Source organism: Notamacropus eugenii, chromosome X (assembly GCF_028372415.1).
Source record: "Notamacropus eugenii isolate mMacEug1 chromosome X, mMacEug1.pri_v2, whole genome shotgun sequence".
Lineage (NCBI taxonomy): Eukaryota > Metazoa > Chordata > Mammalia > Diprotodontia > Macropodidae > Notamacropus > Notamacropus eugenii.
This window is the reverse complement of record NC_092879.1, coordinates 77,284,041-77,301,597: the sequence shown is the minus strand read 5'-3', so window position 1 is coordinate 77,301,597 and position 17,557 is coordinate 77,284,041. Positions and strand designations below refer to the sequence as shown.

Genomic DNA, 17,557 nt, shown 5'->3' with positions numbered 1-17,557 from the left:
GATCAAGAAATAATTTACCTGTCAGAAGAGGTAAATTAAAATATTTCGTTGCTAACTTGGAGGGAAAGTTGAGCCAACACACACTTGGCCACAGTGGAGCAGAAAAGGAGTAGGCAGTTTTCAGAGATTTGGTGTACAGCACTGCATTTGCTCATCTGGGTCAGAACACTCGCAAACACCAAGACTGGTTTGATGAAAATGATGGGGAAATTCAGAAGCTGCTTAATGAAAAACAAGAACTCCACAGGATTTACCAGCAGGACAGTTCATCCACCTCTAAAAAGGCAGCATTTAATTCCATCAAAAGCAAAGTGCAAGCAAAGTTTAGAGAGATGCAGGATTCCTGGCTCAGTAAGAAGGCAGATGAAATTCAATTTTATGCTCATAGTAACAATCCAAAGCGCTTTTATGATTCCCTGAAAGCTATTTATGGACCAAAAACCTATGGTGCATCACAACTACTCAGTGCTGATGGAGCCACATTGATTACTGATAAGGACATGATCTAGAGAGATGGGCTGAACACTTCCATAGTGTTCTCAACAGGCCATCATCAATCAGTGCTGAGGCCATTGACCGTTTACCTCAGGTTGAAGTCAGTCCCTTGTTAGCTGAACTTCCAACTGAAGAAGAGGTTTTGAGGCCATTAGGCTCCTTTCATGTGGCAAAGCACCTGGTGCCAATTTTATTCCAGCTGAGATTTACAAGGTAGGGGCACCATTGCTCCTGCAAAAGCAGATATATGGATAATTTATGACCAAAAAAGAGATAGAGAACATCATTAAGATGTAAAATGGATAACTTTGATCATATACATCAAAAAGGTTTTGCGAAAATAAAACCAATGCCATATTAGAAAGAAAGCAGAAAGCTGGGAAAGAAATTTGCAGCAAGTATCTCTGATAAAAGCCTCATTTCTCCAATATGTAGAGGACTGAGTCAAATTTATAAAACTGCAAGTTATTCCCCAGTTGACAAATGGTCAAATGATATGAACAGGCAGTTTTCAGACAAAAAAGCCAAAGCTATCTATAGTCATATGAAAAAATATCTATATCATTATAGATTAGAGAAGTGCAAATTAAAAAAACTGCAAGACACCACCACACACCTATCAGATTGGCTAATATAACAGAAAAGGAAAATGACAAATGTTGGAAGGGATATGGGAAAATTCAGATACTGATGCATTGTTGGTGGAGTAATGAGCTGAATCAACTGTTGTGGAGAGCAATTCTGCCCAAAGAGATATAACACTGGTCATACCCTTTGACCCAGCAATACCACTACTATCCTAAAGAGATTTTTTATAAAGGGAAAAAGGACCTATTTGTATAAAAATATTTCTAGCAGTTCTTTTTTGTGGTAGCTAAGAATTGGATATTGAGGTGATGCCTGTCATTTGGGGAATGGCTGAACAAGTTGTGGTATGTGGTCATGAAATATTATTATGCTATAACAAATGATGAGCAGGATGCTTTCAGAAAAACTTGGAAAGTGCAGTGAAGTGAGCAAAACCAGTAGAACTTTGTGCACAGTAACCACAACGTTGTGTGACCAGCTGTGAATGACTTAGCTATTTTCTGCAATATCTGGAATTCCAAAGGACTCATGATAAAAAATGCTATCTACATCCAGAGAAAGAACTATGGAATCTGAATGTAGATTGAAGCATACTATTTTTCACTTTTCTTTATTTTTTTCTTTGAGGGGATTTGTATTTTTGTGTTTTTTTTTGTTTGCTTTTGTTTTTTAGTCTGTCTTCTTTCATAATATGACTAATATTGAAATATGTTTTGCATGATTCACATGTATAACCTATATCGAATTGTTTACCATTGAAGGGAGTGGAGGAAGGGAGGGAAAGAATATGCAGCTCAAAATTTTAGAAAGTTAATGTTAAAAGAAAATAAGTTAAATAAGTAACACCAAGAAATACTTTATCTTATTTTTATTTTTGTTGAAATTAAGTTGGAATGAGGTTGGAAATCATTTAAATTTATTGTAGGTGGCACACAGCTTTTTTGGTTGAGTCAACATTCAGTCATCCAGTAATTCCTGTTTTGCTCTTGTCCATCAGACATACTCAAACAGTGGGCCATAGCTGATTTATATTCGTTATATTCCATTGTGACACCCGTGTTCTTTCTTCATTATTCTTCCTAAGACTTTCCTTTGTTTTCCTGGGGCCCAAGCATTCATTTTCCATCTTGTTTCTCTATAGTTTATTTTTGGTTCCTAGCTACCTTATAGTCATCACTATTGGATGTCATTGTACATTTAGCTATTTGACAAGGTTGGTTTGTCTGCTTCATGATGTTACCAGAAGGTGGTAAGGTTACCACCTTCTCATTTAATGAGTACGCTCTCTATTTCATCACCTGAGTCACTGATAGTAATATTTAATAATTACCTCTTTGGAACTATAATGCCCCCTTGATTGGCTTTTTGGATGTGACCCCAAAACCAATTTCATCCCTATTAACCAAATTGTATTATAATCACAAAGCTGTTGTGTATTAAATAAAATCAGAAATCTCACTAAATTTCAAGTATACTATTTAAGTTGCTGAGCATCCTGCCCACTCTTCATTTGTCATGCCTCACATTTTATAGAAGGAAATGAAATGGGATGGGACAAAATTTCTTATTTATATGTTCTAGTAGCCAACCTAGCTTTGTTTTGTGCCTTTTGAAGCATTTGAAAAAGGAAATAATGACTGGTTATTAGATTACCTTTTTAAGTTAGGGGCATATATTTTCCCATTTTCTATAAGTAGGTATTCTCTAACCATCATGGGTTTTCAAAAACTATAGCTTCCCAAACTCTGTTATGGTTTGTGAATTTAGATTTTCTTTTGGTAAGTTTGCAGAGTTATGAATATTTTATTATTTTACTTTCAGATTTCCTGATAACATTTTATTTTGACATCAGACATTTTCCAAGAAACAAGCATGATCCCCCTCTCCATGCACATGTGTGCATATACACACACGCACAAAATACATTCCTCTAAAATTTAGTTTATTAATAGAGAGTATGATATTAATATTGACCTTTGTATTCAATGAGAGTTTATTTTCATTGTTGACTTGATTTACATTGCTATAATAATTTTTATCTGTTTTCTTTACTCTTATAATTTCATTAAATTCTTCCCATGTTATTCTGAGTTCTTCTTGTCATCCCTTTGCGTTCATATACCACAACTTGGCTAACTACTTAGCCATCCTTATTTATATAATTTGTTGTCAGAGGTTGTTTCCGCTGTGAACTTTTTTATTGTCTTCTTTGAATTCTGTGAATTTAAAAGGATATTAACCATGTATTAACTTACGTAATTCTAAATTGTTTTCCAGAACTGTTGAACAAATTCACAGCTCCACCAGCATTGACTTACTGTGCTTGTTTTTGTATCATTTCATATCATAGGTCTTCTATCTTTTCTTAGTATCTTTGTCAACTTTCTTAAATGTTTTGTTATTATTTTGTTCAGGCACAACTTACCGAATGAAGATAAAGTCACTAAGCTAAAGGTGACAATGGTGGCTTGGGACCGATATGATACCACCGTTATTACAGCAGTGAACAATTTCCTCTTAAAAGTGTGGAATTCCAGCACAGGGCAGCTTCTTCATAATCTAAGTGTGAGTATTATCCTTTTGGAGTGGTTGAATAGTCACTTGATGCAAGTATTGGTTGCATGTCTGGAAAAAGCATTGCCATGAATGGGAAGGACATATAATACAGCTTATTTTTGCCTCAGAACTACTTTCACTGCTAGTTTTTGATGTCTCTGATCCACCCCAAGGGAGGTCATGCCTAAAAGTTGAGAGTGGGTCACATGTTCTCTCAGGTTTGCTCTTCTTTATCTATGATTCTGTAAAAACCAGTAAAAAGATAGAAGATTTTCGTGTACATCACAGCTTAACTATGGTGCCCTCTTCACCCATTTTGTACCTGTGGGAAGTATGCCTGCTGAGACTTTGATATCTAGAATTAAAGGAGCTCTTTTCTTGTTCTAATTTAGGACCTAAGTTAGTCCCTGGACTGATATTCCAATTTGGATATTGCTATAAGTGCTATGTCAGAATCTTTAAAATATTTGAAACTACCCAGAATATTCTGCATGATTCAGAGTAGGCTTGGCAATAGGACTCTTTTGCATAGGTTTGGTGACTGTCAGGTTCGTGTGAGGCTGCTTCCCATCAGATCATACTCTTGAGTGGAGAGATTTTGAGCTTTGCTTCTTAACTGCTCATTCCTATTAACTTTCACTTTGAATCGAAGAGTTTTATAGTTGAAAGGCAACTTCAAGATGGTCTCTTCTCAACTCTCTCCTTTTACTGACTTGGAAACTAAGTCCTCCAAAGCCAAAGGTTAATTGGTGGCCTAGTCCAAAATGTAGTCCATGCCTCCATGTTCCTGCTCCAGCCTGTGCCACCCTCTTGGTTTCTGCATTAAATGACCTTAGCTTTTTAGGATTCTAAGGAAGGCTTTAATTCTGGGACACGTTGTGTATTTCCGGCCTGCCTTTGAACTTTTTGTTCAGTGAAACTCACTAAACATCTCAAAGATGACTCTGGTAGTGTGTCTGTTCTTTACTTGCTTTCTGTGGGTTCTGTAAAAGAGCACTTGTAATTTCTTTGAACTTCAAGTATAAATTGGGACATGTGATCAGTGTGAGATATTGGTTTTTTTTGACTGTGTGTTTGTTACAAGAGTTTAGTCTTTCTTTTTCATTGTCTATGTAGTATCTTTAAAGAAAATATTTAGCTTTTGTTTAATATCATCTTTCCTTGGGAGAAGCCAAGAGATGAGTAGAGGAGCTTGACCATGGCTGTAAAATGATGATATTAGAAGTATAACATTCTGTATTCCTAAAACCAAAGTATTGGTGAATAGCAGCATTTGTCTGCCCTGACTAAGAAATGCCATACTCTTTATCCCAAAGCACCTGCAGAAATCTTCTTGTATATAAATAACACATTACCAAGAAACTTATTTGTAAATATAAGTAGTTGGCTCGTTTTTTAAGTGAAAAAAATAAGGGAACTATACTCCTAAATTTATACAGTAGGTTTGCAATTTGCAAATCAAATTGCAATTTGATCTTGTAACTTAAAACATTTTGAAGTCCCTTTTACCTGCTATGAAAGATTGCCCTTTCCTATTTTTCACTTCTAGATAAATTTTTTCTTCTTTTTTCCCCAATGTACTATATTTTCTTTACATATTTATCATGTGTCCTTCCCACTTGCCCCTCCCTATTTGAGCAATTTTCAAAATTAATAAAACTCATGACAGATATCCCCAAATTTGGCCATATCCAAAAATGAGTGTGTCATTGTACATTTTAAGTACATCTGGGAGATGGTGGGTGGCATATTTAGTCCTTTAGTTCTTGGTCCTCTGGCACCATGGTTTGCAGTTGTATTTATCAGAATCCTGTAGTCTTAAAAAGTACAGTGGAATTCTTTTATAAGTTATGCTAACTCTGCTCACTTTACTCTTTACCCTTTGTTGGACACAGACACCTGTGGTGACTTAAGCCCTAGTTTTGTTATTTGGAGTCCATTGCTATGATCTTCAGTCAATATTTCCAGACCTGTTCACACAGCATTCTTATATAATGGACCATTCTTTTAGTAGTGACAGTGCTGTTAGTTCATTTAGCATATAATGGAAGGAGCATTGTACTTTGAATCAAAAGACACCCTTTCTGAAATTTACTGGACCTGGGGTCCAGCCTCCAGTTCCCTACGTACACTTAAGGAGACTTTTTTTTTTTGTAAATCAGGACAATATGTACATGTAGTACATTACATATACATGTAATAACTGCACTACAGTGTTATCTTAAGGAAGAACTGTATGATCCTGAAAGTGTTATGGAAAAGTGCTCCATTCCTGTTAGTACAGTACATAATTGTCTAAAATAGTGTTGTTGGGGTGCTGCAGATCTGTGAGCTCATGGTTCGAGGGGGGTTTATGTAGCAATCTTCCCCAAGAAGGTACTTGGCTTGCCCTGGTCTTGTCCTTCAGGGCCACCTGTGACAATGTTCCCTTGGGCCAGAAAGGTATAGTATAAGGAATTGTAGTGTCTAATGGATGTGTTGTAGTGCTATTCACAGAATTCAGTTTTCTGAGTTATTGGTGAAAACATGTAGCTGTTTTTGTGAAGTGTAGATGGAGACTAAGATTTTATCTGTGTGGCCATGGTTACTAAAAGACCTTTGTTGTTCAGTTTTCTGTAGCCCTGTAAAAATGGCCAGGCTGTTTAAAGACTTATCTTTGTGAGTTGCAGTTATCTAGGATTATCTGATTTCTTGATTTGCATTTCATATTCTTGGTTCTAAAAGTCCTCCTCAAAAACAGTTGGCGCGTAAAAAGGTCTCTATACCTTTGACTTGTGCTTAAATGTCAAATAAGCCCATGTGCATTGCTCACTTGTAGTTGCCAGCGTGCTGACAATGATCCTCTGGCTGGAGGACAGTATTTCTCCGTAAACTTTGTTTGTGCCGCAGGGACATGATGATGAAGTATTCGTTTTGGAAGCGCATCCATTTGACCAACGGGTCATGCTGTCTGCAGGGCATGATGGGAACATTTTTATTTGGGACCTGGATCGAGGGACCAAAATTCGAAATTACTTTAACATGGTAAGAGAAGATTGTGTGGCTTAAAATAAAATTGGGGTTTTAAATCACATAAGGACTGATTTCTAGTATAATGAGTATAATAAAAAGGTTATGGAAGATGACTTGGTAATAATAAGGTATACTCATTTCCAGGTGACTTAGGAGTGTTTTTAAATAAGTAAAAAATGAAAAAAACTTAAAAGCAATTAGTTGCTTTTCTATATGATTGTGAAGATAATTTTTTTAAATGGCCTTTGAGAAAATAAACATCTTATTCATTGTATATTGATATGTTTAATTATCTTTCTTAGGTATATTCTTCTCAGAATTTCTCAATTTCTACCTTGAAATCATTTATTTGAAGTACCAAGTCAGATATTTCTGTCTTTTCCTGAAAATGTATGAACATTGGACCAGAAAAAAAGAAAGGGGTAATAAAGAGAGTAATAACCCACTGGGAGCCCATGTTTTCCTTTGGGATCCAGGCATCTTCATGAGAAGAAGAAGAAATATTCCTATGTCCCTGTGGTGAATTTATTTGAGGGCATGAGGAAGAGTTGCACAGGATGGGGCCACTAAAGGATGGGCTTTGATCTCAATCCTTGGAGGGATTTTTCAAGTCATTGAGATATGTTAGAATATAAATAAAAAATTTGGTTTGATATTTTATGATTTACTGAAACAAAAACAAAAAAACCAAACTTTCCCCCCAAGTAAACCAAGATGTTATTAACAAACTGTGTAATACTTGGGATGATTAGAATTATTTCCTTTTCAAAGGGAAAGAAATCTGAGAGGAAACTGAGAGATTATTCTCTCTTTGTGCTAATCATTGGCACTTGGAAAAAACCATTGGACGTCGCACTGCAGATTGGTTTTAAAGTGATCATGAGATCATTCCTTGTTCGGTTGTCTGTCTTGCTGCCAAATCAAATCAGTAGTGTTTTCAGAGCTTTTCTTCATAGCCACCTATTCATCTAAGTGTAAAGTGGAACTTTTAGAAACCCCAGATGGAATTCCTCTTCTGACACCAGACAAGCTTGCTTGGGATAAATAGCATAGGTCTGCTGATAATAACCAATTCATAGGAGGTTTGTATTTTGAATAAAATGTGAGGAATTTTTAAACATTTCAATTTAATAAAATACTTTATGACTTGAAAGAGTTCTGGCTACATCTAGAGTAAGAGAAACCTGGGTTTGAAATCCAGCTCTGACACTTGCTAACAGTGAGCAACCCCAGGCAAGTTAATGACCCTGAGTTTTAGGGATTTTACAGGCAAAGACACTGGACTTGGAATTCGAATACCTAGCTTTGAATTTTGGCTCTGTTGTCTGCTACTTATAGCATTTTGGGCCACAAGAGTGGCTGAGCTGCTTCATCTGAGGCCATTGTATGAAATGATGTTTAAGGTATTTTCTGACTCTGTATGGTTCTGTGATTCACCACATACTTTACTTATTGGATTGCTGATGAATCTAAGACCATATTAACAAGGGGGTATTCAAAACTGACTTATAGCACAGTGGGCCTGGAATCAGGAAGATCTGATTTCAAATATAACCTCCGGCATTTAATAGCTTTGTGACCCTGGGCAAGGCACTTAACATTTGTTTCCCTTGGTTTCCTCATCTGTAAAATAGGGATCATAATGGCACCTACCTCCCAGGGTGGTTGCGATGATCAAATGAGATAATAATTATAATGCATTTAGCACAACTGCCTCACACATCATAAGTACCATATAGATGTTTGCTGTTTGTTGCTATCATTTTAAAATTCATTTCAGATTGCTTTTCTTTGTTTCAGATTGAGGGCCAAGGCCATGGTGCTGTGTTTGATTGCAAGTTCTCACCAGATGGGCAACATTTTGCCTGTACAGATTCTCATGGACATTTGCTGCTGTTTGGTTTTGGATGCAGTAGAGACTATGAAAAGGTTAGGGTTTTTACTTCTCATTTTGGTCCTGGGAATGTTTTTGTGTTTACTTTATACTTTTATTTTTCAGGTGAGCCTTTTTGGGTTCCTGATGGTAATTTTGAGTTGCTTATAATACACAGAATGAAGAATTTGCCCCGTGGAAATTAACATTAAACTATAGGGACTATGAATTCACAAAAATATATGTAAGAATTCTCTTGCTGAGGTAGCAAGAATCTAAGGTGTCTCTCTCTCTCACCCACTACCCCACCCTCACCCCCAGCACAAAGTAACAGTGGAGAAAATCGGCTGGTAACTTTGAAGATGTTCATTATTATTTCTTTTGCCTGTTAGTGAACCTGCTGTTGAATCTACCTGGGTTTGAATCCTGACTCTGTCACTTAAGTGAGTCACTTCAACTCTGAGTAACCCAGTTTCCCCATCGAAGGGAACTTCAGAGGTTATATAGTCTAACCTCCTACCGTAGCTATGTAGTAGACCCTTCTATAATTAGTACTCCCCAATAGTTGATTATCAAAGTTTTCTTTGAACACTTTTGAATATATGGAAATTCAGTACTTTGTGAAGCTACCTGTTCCATTGGTGGAAAGTTCTTCCTTATATGGAGCTTAATTCTGGCTCTCTCCAATTTGTATTCCTTGATACGAATCATTCTGGATCAATAGGAAGGAAGTGTCTGTTGTTTAGATCAGATTTGTCAAACTCAGAAACAGGAGTTAACCATTGTAATGGTACAATATTAACATTATCTATGTTGTCTCAGATTTTCATGTATTTCGTTAAATATTTCCCAATTATGTTTTCATCTGGTTCTGCTAAAGTCAGATGCTAGTGTTTGACACATCTGATCTAGTTCATGAAAGAACAGTAGAAAAAGCACTAGATAGGAAGTAAGATACTGGGAATACCAAAATCAAAACAGTACTGACCCTCAGGGAGCTTAAATTCTACTGGGGTGAAAAAAAAAAGGTGACTGGTTAAGTAAATGCAAAACATGTACAAAGGAGATATATAGGGTCTACAGTGTGCCAGACACTGCTAAATGCTTTACAAATACGGTCTCATTTGCTGCTCACAACAAATCTGGGAGGCAGGTGATGTTATGATCCCCATTTAACAGATGAGGAAACTGAGGCAAATAAAGGTTCAGTGACTTGCCCAAGGTTCCATGGATAGTAAGTATCAGAGGCTGGATTTGAACTCAGGTCTTCCTGATTCCAGGCCCAGCACTCTGCACTGTCCCACCTAGCTGCTTCTAGAATTTTCTTAGTGCTGACAGTTACATTCTAGTGTTTGATATGAAAAGAAAATACTTAAAGTGACCTCATCCTGTCTTTCAAAGGTAGCCTTGAAAGAAGATACAAACTAATCTTAGTAATTTCAAATGATCAGTTTTATTAAGTAGAGTCTTCATTTTCCTCTCACTGTTATTTGAATTTGAAATTTGTAAATTTGAAAGTATGTTCCTCTTTGCTCAATCAATGGAACATTCTTTTCAATGAGAGGGAAATGAAGATATATACATACATCAATCACATTTGCCATTTTAGGACTTTTGTTCAACCATAGATTTAAAAATCCCTGCAAATATGGGTCTGCTTCATTAGATTTTGTGTGTTATGTTTCTATTTTTGATTACCTTCTCCATAGTTTTGATTAATTACAAAGTAAGTGGGGGGGTTGGGAGCCAATGAAGGTGTGTGTATGGGGTGAGGGGGCCCTGGTAAGGCTTTGTGTCAGTGGAGTTGAATTAGGGAGCCAGGAATTCCAGGAAAGGGAGGTGGAGAGAGAAAAACATTCTAAAAATGAGGGATAATAGCATGTGCCAAGGCATGGAGGGTAGTTATTGGAAGATTGCTTATGTGCAATTAGTCTAGAAATCAAAGTTAGGGGAACCAGTTTTTTGAAGAAATTAGTTTCTTTTTTATTCCTCTGACACTTGGGAGCTGCTGAAGCTATTTAAGCAGGAAAGTGACTTGGTCAGGCCTGTACATTAAGAATATCTGTTTAACAGTGGACGATAGTTTCCCGAAGGGAAAGCCTGGAGACAGAGACGCTGATTGAGAGGCAAGAGGTAATTAGAACCTGAACTATGATGGTGGCTACGTCAGTAGAAAAAAGGGGACAGATTGAAGTGATGTTTTTGAGTTTGAGTCGACAAGATTTGGCAACTGTTTGAGGAATGAATTTAAGGCAGGAGTGGGAAATCTGTGGCATGGTGTTTGTCCCTCTAGGTCCTCAAGTGCAGCCCTTTGGCTTAATCCAAACTTCATAGAACAATCAAAGCCACAGGTTCCCCACCCTTGGTTTAAGGAAAAGCTTGAGATAATTCTGAGATTATGTACTGAGATGATCAGAAACACAATAATGCCTTTGACAGAAAAAAGGAAAGTTAGAGAATTGTGATTTATACTGAATAGTAGTGTGAGATACCTGTGGGACTTGGAGATAGTCATCCACATTGATGTGACAATTAAACATATGAGAGCTGATAAATTGACCCAAGGAGAGAAGAGAAGGTCAGGGCAGCATCCTGAGGCACAGACACATAGCTGGGGGTAGAATACAGTTGGTAATCCAAAAAGAGGGCCTAGAAGAATGGGTCAGGTGAGGCAGATAAGAGAACCAGGAAAGGGAGGAGGAGGAGAAGGCGACTGCGGCGGCATGATGGATAATATCTTCAAATGTTGTAAAAAGGTCAAGTGGTCTGAGAAAAGGCCATGAATTTATGAATTAAGAAATTGTTGGAGACGGGGTTTCTGTTAAATTTGAGGTCAGAAGCAAGATTGCAAGGGGTTATAGAAATTCAGAAAGTGGCAGCTTTTTCTAGAAGTTTGTCTGTAGTTGAGGATCTTCCTTTCTTCATTGGTGATGTGAGGGCACAAGGTTTTACTTGATGATCTTGGAAGTCCCTTCCAGCTCTAATTGCTGTGATCTTGTGAGTGAAAAATCATTATTCACTCAATATTACAACCCTCCAAATGTTTGAAGAGAGGAAACTGTCCTAGCATCTCCCTCTGTGCTCCCCCATCTCCCTCCCCCTTCCCGCCTCCATTTTTCTCTTCTTTGGCTAAACATCCCTAGTTCCTGGTACCTTGTTGCTCCCTCTCTTTCTGGCTTACTCTCTGATTTGTGTCCCCTATTTTAAAGTATGGACCCAGAAATTGAAAATATTACTACAGATTTCACACAATAAACATGTTAATTATATGTTCCTCTTTGCACATGTAAAAAGTTTTAGATAAAGCTATGTCCTAGGTTTGTGAAAATAAGTACTCAGAGACAGTTACACTCAGAATCTGGAAGGGAGGTTGAGGTATATGATGTTTTGTTTTAAAAATTAGTATTAACGTACTTTATAGTTACTGAGACTTATCACTTTATTAGAGAATCATTGATAGACTTCATTTATTCTTATTAAGTGTTTGAATATAGAAAAAAGTAAAAATATAAAATCCTCGAATAATCTTGTTACTCAGTATGGTTTTATTTTGTCAAAGATTTGAAAAATAGGTGGTGGAAATAAGGTTGTAGGCATGATCCCAAAATCTCTGGGAAATTTTCTTGATCTCCTTATTCTGTCAGTGGTCGGGCCTAGCCTTTCCATTAGCCCAGTTTCCCAACGTTGTTGTTCTTGATTGCTCCCTCGCCCTTGCCCTGCACACCCAGATGCTTGCCAAATCTTGTCATTTCTCATAGCTGTCCCCTTCTATCAGCTTGCAGAACCAGCACCTTAATCCAGGTAATCCTCTTCCAGCGTTCTTACAGTTGTCTTCTAATTACTTTTTTGGCCTCATCCAGCCTCCTCCATACATCTGTTAAAGTGATTTTCCTAAAGTGCAAGTGTGACTTGCTACCCAGTAAACTCCTGTGGCTTCTTTTTCGTTCTAGAATTAAATATGAGTTCCTTTGTTTCTGTGAAGGTCCTTCACTCTGGTTTCAACAAACCGCCTTTCTAACATTGTTAGACGTTCATTGCTCTCCTTCCTGTACTTTCCAATGTAGCCCAAATAGTGGTTTTGCTGTTTTTCATCCATAACAGTCCACATTTGCACCTAATGTCTTGTAGGCCTGGAATATGCTCACACTTTTGCCCTGCTCAGGAGGCATGTTTTTCATGAAGTCTCTGGGTATCCTCTCTCACACCCCCCCACGTCCACTCCCCTAGAAACTAGAAGTTTCTCCTCTCCCCCCTCTCCCTTTTTCCTTTTGTTTATTTTCTTCTTACCTCTCACAGGAGGACATTAGGTCCTTGGAGGCAAGGATTGTTTGACTTTTGGTTTTTTATCAGTGCTTAGTACAGTACCTTTTTATATATAATAGTCAATAAATGCTTGTTGATTGATTGGCCAGGGCAGGGGTGTTGAGCTTGTGACCTTGGAGTGTGACCCTTTGACTGAATCCAAATTTCAAAGATTGGTTCTGTGAAGTTTGGATTCCAAGGGCCACGCTTGAGTCCCTAGAGGGACCATATGTGGCCTCTAGGCTGCAGGTTCCCCACCCCTAGGCCAGAGGTTTTCTGGTGCTGAAAATGGAAAAGATGCTTAGTTTGGAATATATGAGAATTCCAAGAATGTACTAAAGTGCTGATATGATATAATGTATTGACATGGTAATTGCTAAGTAATCCTCTTATCAAGGTTCCGGATCAGATGTTCTTCCATACGGATTATCGACCCCTCATTCGAGATGCCAACAACTATGTATTGGATGAACAGACTCAACAAGCCCCTCATTTGATGCCTCCCCCATTTTTGGTGGATGTGGATGGCAACCCCCATCCTACAGAATTCCAAAGGCTGGTGCCAGGACGGGAACATTGTAAGGATCAACAACTTATACCCCAACTGGGATACATTGCTAATGGTATGTTAATGCCTAAATTGTATTCGAAATCCAGTATCTTCCTAATTCGTCCAAAAGTAATGAAAAGGAATCACCACCAGTGTTATTGGTGTTGAGTTGTTACTGATCTCACCGGGATACGTAATTGGCATGCTTTACCTTAGCAGAGGAACCTGGTGTGTAGGAGTGGGGGGCATCAGCACTAACAGACTTTCCTAAGGTAGGGCAGATATAATGGCTTCTTACTTAAGAACCCTGACCATAGACTTCTGCCATCCTCTGCAGCGTTTACTTCCAGACATAGTTCAAGATGTTGGCTCTGATAGACAGACCTCTTGTATCATTTTATCTTTCTGTTAGCCAGACTTCATTACTTAATAATTAAAAATAACTAGCATTTATATAGCACTTTAAAGTTTGCAAAGATGATCTCATTTGTCACAACAACCCTGAGAGGTAGGTGCTATTATCCCCATTTTGTAGATAAGAAAACTGAGGTGTGCAGTGGTTAAGCAACTTTCCCAGGGTCACAGTCAGTGTCTGAGGCCACATATGAACTGGGGTCATCCTGACTCCAGGTTCAGCACTGTATGCACTGTGCCACCTGGTTGGAAATTTCAGTTTTCTAGGTCTGTAAATTGTAAGTAGAGCAAAAATTTCTAATTGTCAACCTAGAAATGGCCATTTGTCCTTTGAAGCTTAAGACTGAAAATGTAGTTTCTCAAGGTGAGAGACAGACAGAGAGGAAGATGTTTGCTGGACTCTGTAGCTCCATATCAGAGCAAATCAGTCTCATCCCATATCCCACCATCACCTTTCTGGGAGGGAGAAGCCCCCACCACTTCCTAGTTTTACATCGTAATTTTTGGTATTTCCTAAAAGCAGGATTTCTTTACTATTTATTGTTGTTTTTTAGCGTTCAGTATGAAAAGGAAGTATTTGAAAGAACCTAATCATGTTTTTCAAAAGTATTTATAAAATAAATACAAAATAATCCTTACAATTTCAAATGATCAGTTTTGCCAAATTGAGTCTTCTTTTTCCTTTCACTTTGTCATTTGCTTGTAAAAATAAATTTTCAGATAAGTTCCACTGTTTGAGATAAGAAAAATGAAGATAACGTCACAGTTCGCTTGTTTTAGAACTTACCTAATTTGTTGCATTTTTTCAATGGTAACTTTTTAAAAATCACTGCAAATATGCATTATCTTTATTACATTTTGTGTGTGCTATGTTTTTAGTTTTCATTAATTCACGGTTTTGATTAATCACTAAAGGGGACTTTACATACAGTATTTTGAACTGAGGTTTTTCAAAATTGTATTCATGTTTTCTTTAAGATAAATTCTGTAATATATCTCCTTGAGAGCAGAGTGTTTGACTTTTTTATGCCTACCACCGTGCCTGCTTCATTTTAGTGGCTTAATAAATGCTTGTTGAATGCTTTTTTTTTTTTTTGGGGGGGGGTCTAATTAAGGTGATGGTGAAGTGGTAGAACAGGTGATTGGTCAGCAAGCTGTTGATGAAGATGAAGATATTCTTGATGGAATGATCAGGGAACTGCAGAGACAGCAGGATCTAAGACTGCTCACTGAAGAAGGAGGTTCATTTATTCATATTAATAGACCATATTCCCTTAATGGAGGTGGTATGTATTTCTAGTTATCATGTTGAATTTTTATACTTTTTGCCATTTCATTTGCCTATATTGTGTTAATTGTTGATGAACAGCATTTGTAAATTTTAAAATTATTTCCAAGTTTTTACTGTGTTTGAAGCTATTTTGAAATTATTTACATGGTATTACCATAGTTTTAACCTTTTTAAATGTGTGGACAAAAACAATTAGCATCCCTTTAGATCCCCTCTTAGATTGTGAACTCCTTGAGGCCAGGGGCTGCCTTTCTTTTTTCTATTTGTATCCCCAGCATTTAGCAGAGTGTCTGGCACATAGGAGACACTTGCTAAGTATTTACTGGCTAAAAAAGGGCATAAAATGTTGGCCTTTTCTGGTGGCATCAGCAAGAATCTATTACAATATTTACTTTTTGAGAAATTGTTCTCAACCTTAATCTGCAGGACTTTAGAAACCTAAATTTCATGTGTCTCTTCCCTTCTGTGTTTTTTATTTTGTTTTGTTTTGTGTTTGGAGGGGGAAGGCAAGGCAATTGGGGTTAAGTGACTTGCCCAAGGTCACACAGCTGGTAAGTGTCACGTGCCTGAGGTCAAATTTGAACTCAGGTCCTACTGACTGCAGGGCTGGTGCTTTATTCACTGCCACCTCACTGTCCCATTCCTTTCTATTTTAAGGTACATTTTTTTGACTTTTGTGTTTAAAACCACATTTACAAAAGTTGATCATTGAAGAGCATATACTACATATTACAAGATATAGAGAGTCAATTGCTGAATTAATTTTCATTCACTCCTTTATAATGGTTGAAATGACACAATTGCTCTAATTATTATTATTATTATTATGTTATATCTTTTCCCTAAAATATGTGAAATGTATTTATGGCATAAGTGTTGTATTCATATCAGTACTTCCATACATCCAGTGTCAGGAATAAGTAGAAAGGTATCATTTTTTAAAGGTTGTGCTTATTCTAGCTAGAAATGTTGGAAAGATTAATTTTTTTTTTGCTGTGCTAACATAATGGGGATGTCTCCTTTAGGTTAACTTAGGTTTCTTGTGGGTAGATGGTGAATATAATTTAGGTTGAGGTGATTCATATTTTATTAGGCCCATGTCTTGATTTGGACAGGGGAAGTGTGCATACATTTTTTACATTTGGAACTATAAACCCAAATATATTTTCTGAATTGGGATCAAGCTGAGTAGTAGATGCTAAGATTACATGCAAGTCCCTTAATTCCCAGTTAATATTTTAATATTCTTATGTAGGAAACACATTGTTTGCTGTGTTGTTGAATGTTAGTAAAAGATATCAAAAGGCAACAACCTGCCATCAAATAGTTGGTTTTATTCCTAACTAGAAATCATGGAGGAATGCCTGATGACTCATTGAAACTTAGAATTATAGATATAGAGAGGGTAGAGACCTTTACAGTTATTTAGTTTGCCCTCTTCATTTTACAGGTAGAGAAACTGAGACCCACAGTGGGTTTCACTGACAACTGACTTGCCCAAGATCACACAAGTCATAAGTAGCAGAGCTGGTGTTTGCATCTAGCTTGTCTAACTCAAAATCCACCATACTTTTCCACTGTACCACACTACCTCCCTTGTATTAGAGCTTCTAAGAGCTGTTTATCCAGTGAGAAGACTCAAGGGTCAGTGCCCTAAATAATATCTAACTGCAATCATTCTGAATTTTTTAGGAGTAAAGATTTCCACTTGCCTAGGCTATAATTGGTTGTATGCCTATTAGATAAAAAGATGGAGAAAATCTAATTTGTTGTTGTTACTTTTCTTCATCTTCATACTGCTGCATCAGTGTTCTTTCTTTTCTCCATTCTTACACATGCACTGATATCCCATATCGTCATCCACGCCATCTTAGAAACCTACATTGCATTTTCAGTTCTCTTCTAAAATGGGTTGGGAACTTTTTAGGAAGAATGTCATCTTTGCCTGTTTTTCAGCTCTGAGAAGTCCAAGTATGGATTTTGCCTCTTCCTCAAATACTGGATTACAGTCCACTGCTCAGATGGAAAGCGTCCAACCAGTGCATAGTTCTCCTCAAAGTCAGGCCGCTCAGAGGGATTTCATGTCGTGGAGCCGAAGAGTAGTGGTCAGTGAACTAAGTCCTGGAGTTAGTCGGTAAGTTAGCAGTTGGGATCATCTCATACTTTGTGTTGCTTTCACTTTTTTAGGTATCAGTCTCACATAACAGAGTCACATGAGGTGATTCTTATTTCAGATTCTATTAACATTTCATTAGGCATTACTGTTTAATATTTATTCACATACCATTCTACTTAATTATTCTTTGAGCACATATTTTGCTAGAAAGTGAAGTCTAGGTACATGACAAGTCTAGCACAAGAAACAATCAACAGATAATCCCCAAATGCCATTATGGCCAATTCTTTACCACACCTTTTAATAGTAGGTTTCTTTGATAGTGGTATTGATTGCAGGTAAATTGGCCACAAGCCAAAT

The 17,557-nt window shown here is 37.3% G+C and overlaps 1 protein-coding gene across 7 annotated transcripts in view; it reads left to right on the top strand.

The window, feature by feature from the left end:
- The window catches only part of BRWD3 (bromodomain and WD repeat domain containing 3), a 125,966-nt gene that overhangs the window by 58,576 nt on the left and 49,833 nt on the right, over positions 1–17,557 (top strand). For all 7 annotated transcript variants that reach the window (XM_072627018.1, XM_072627017.1, XM_072627013.1 and 4 more), the window contains exons 14-19: positions 3,498–3,648; positions 6,529–6,663; positions 8,452–8,580; positions 13,224–13,449; positions 14,906–15,076; positions 17,038–17,215. In XM_072627018.1, coding sequence (XP_072483119.1) covers positions 3,498–3,648; positions 6,529–6,663; positions 8,452–8,580; positions 13,224–13,449; positions 14,906–15,076; positions 17,038–17,215 — 990 coding nt within the window. The remainder of the gene's footprint in view (positions 1–3,497; positions 3,649–6,528; positions 6,664–8,451; positions 8,581–13,223; positions 13,450–14,905; positions 15,077–17,037; positions 17,216–17,557) is intronic.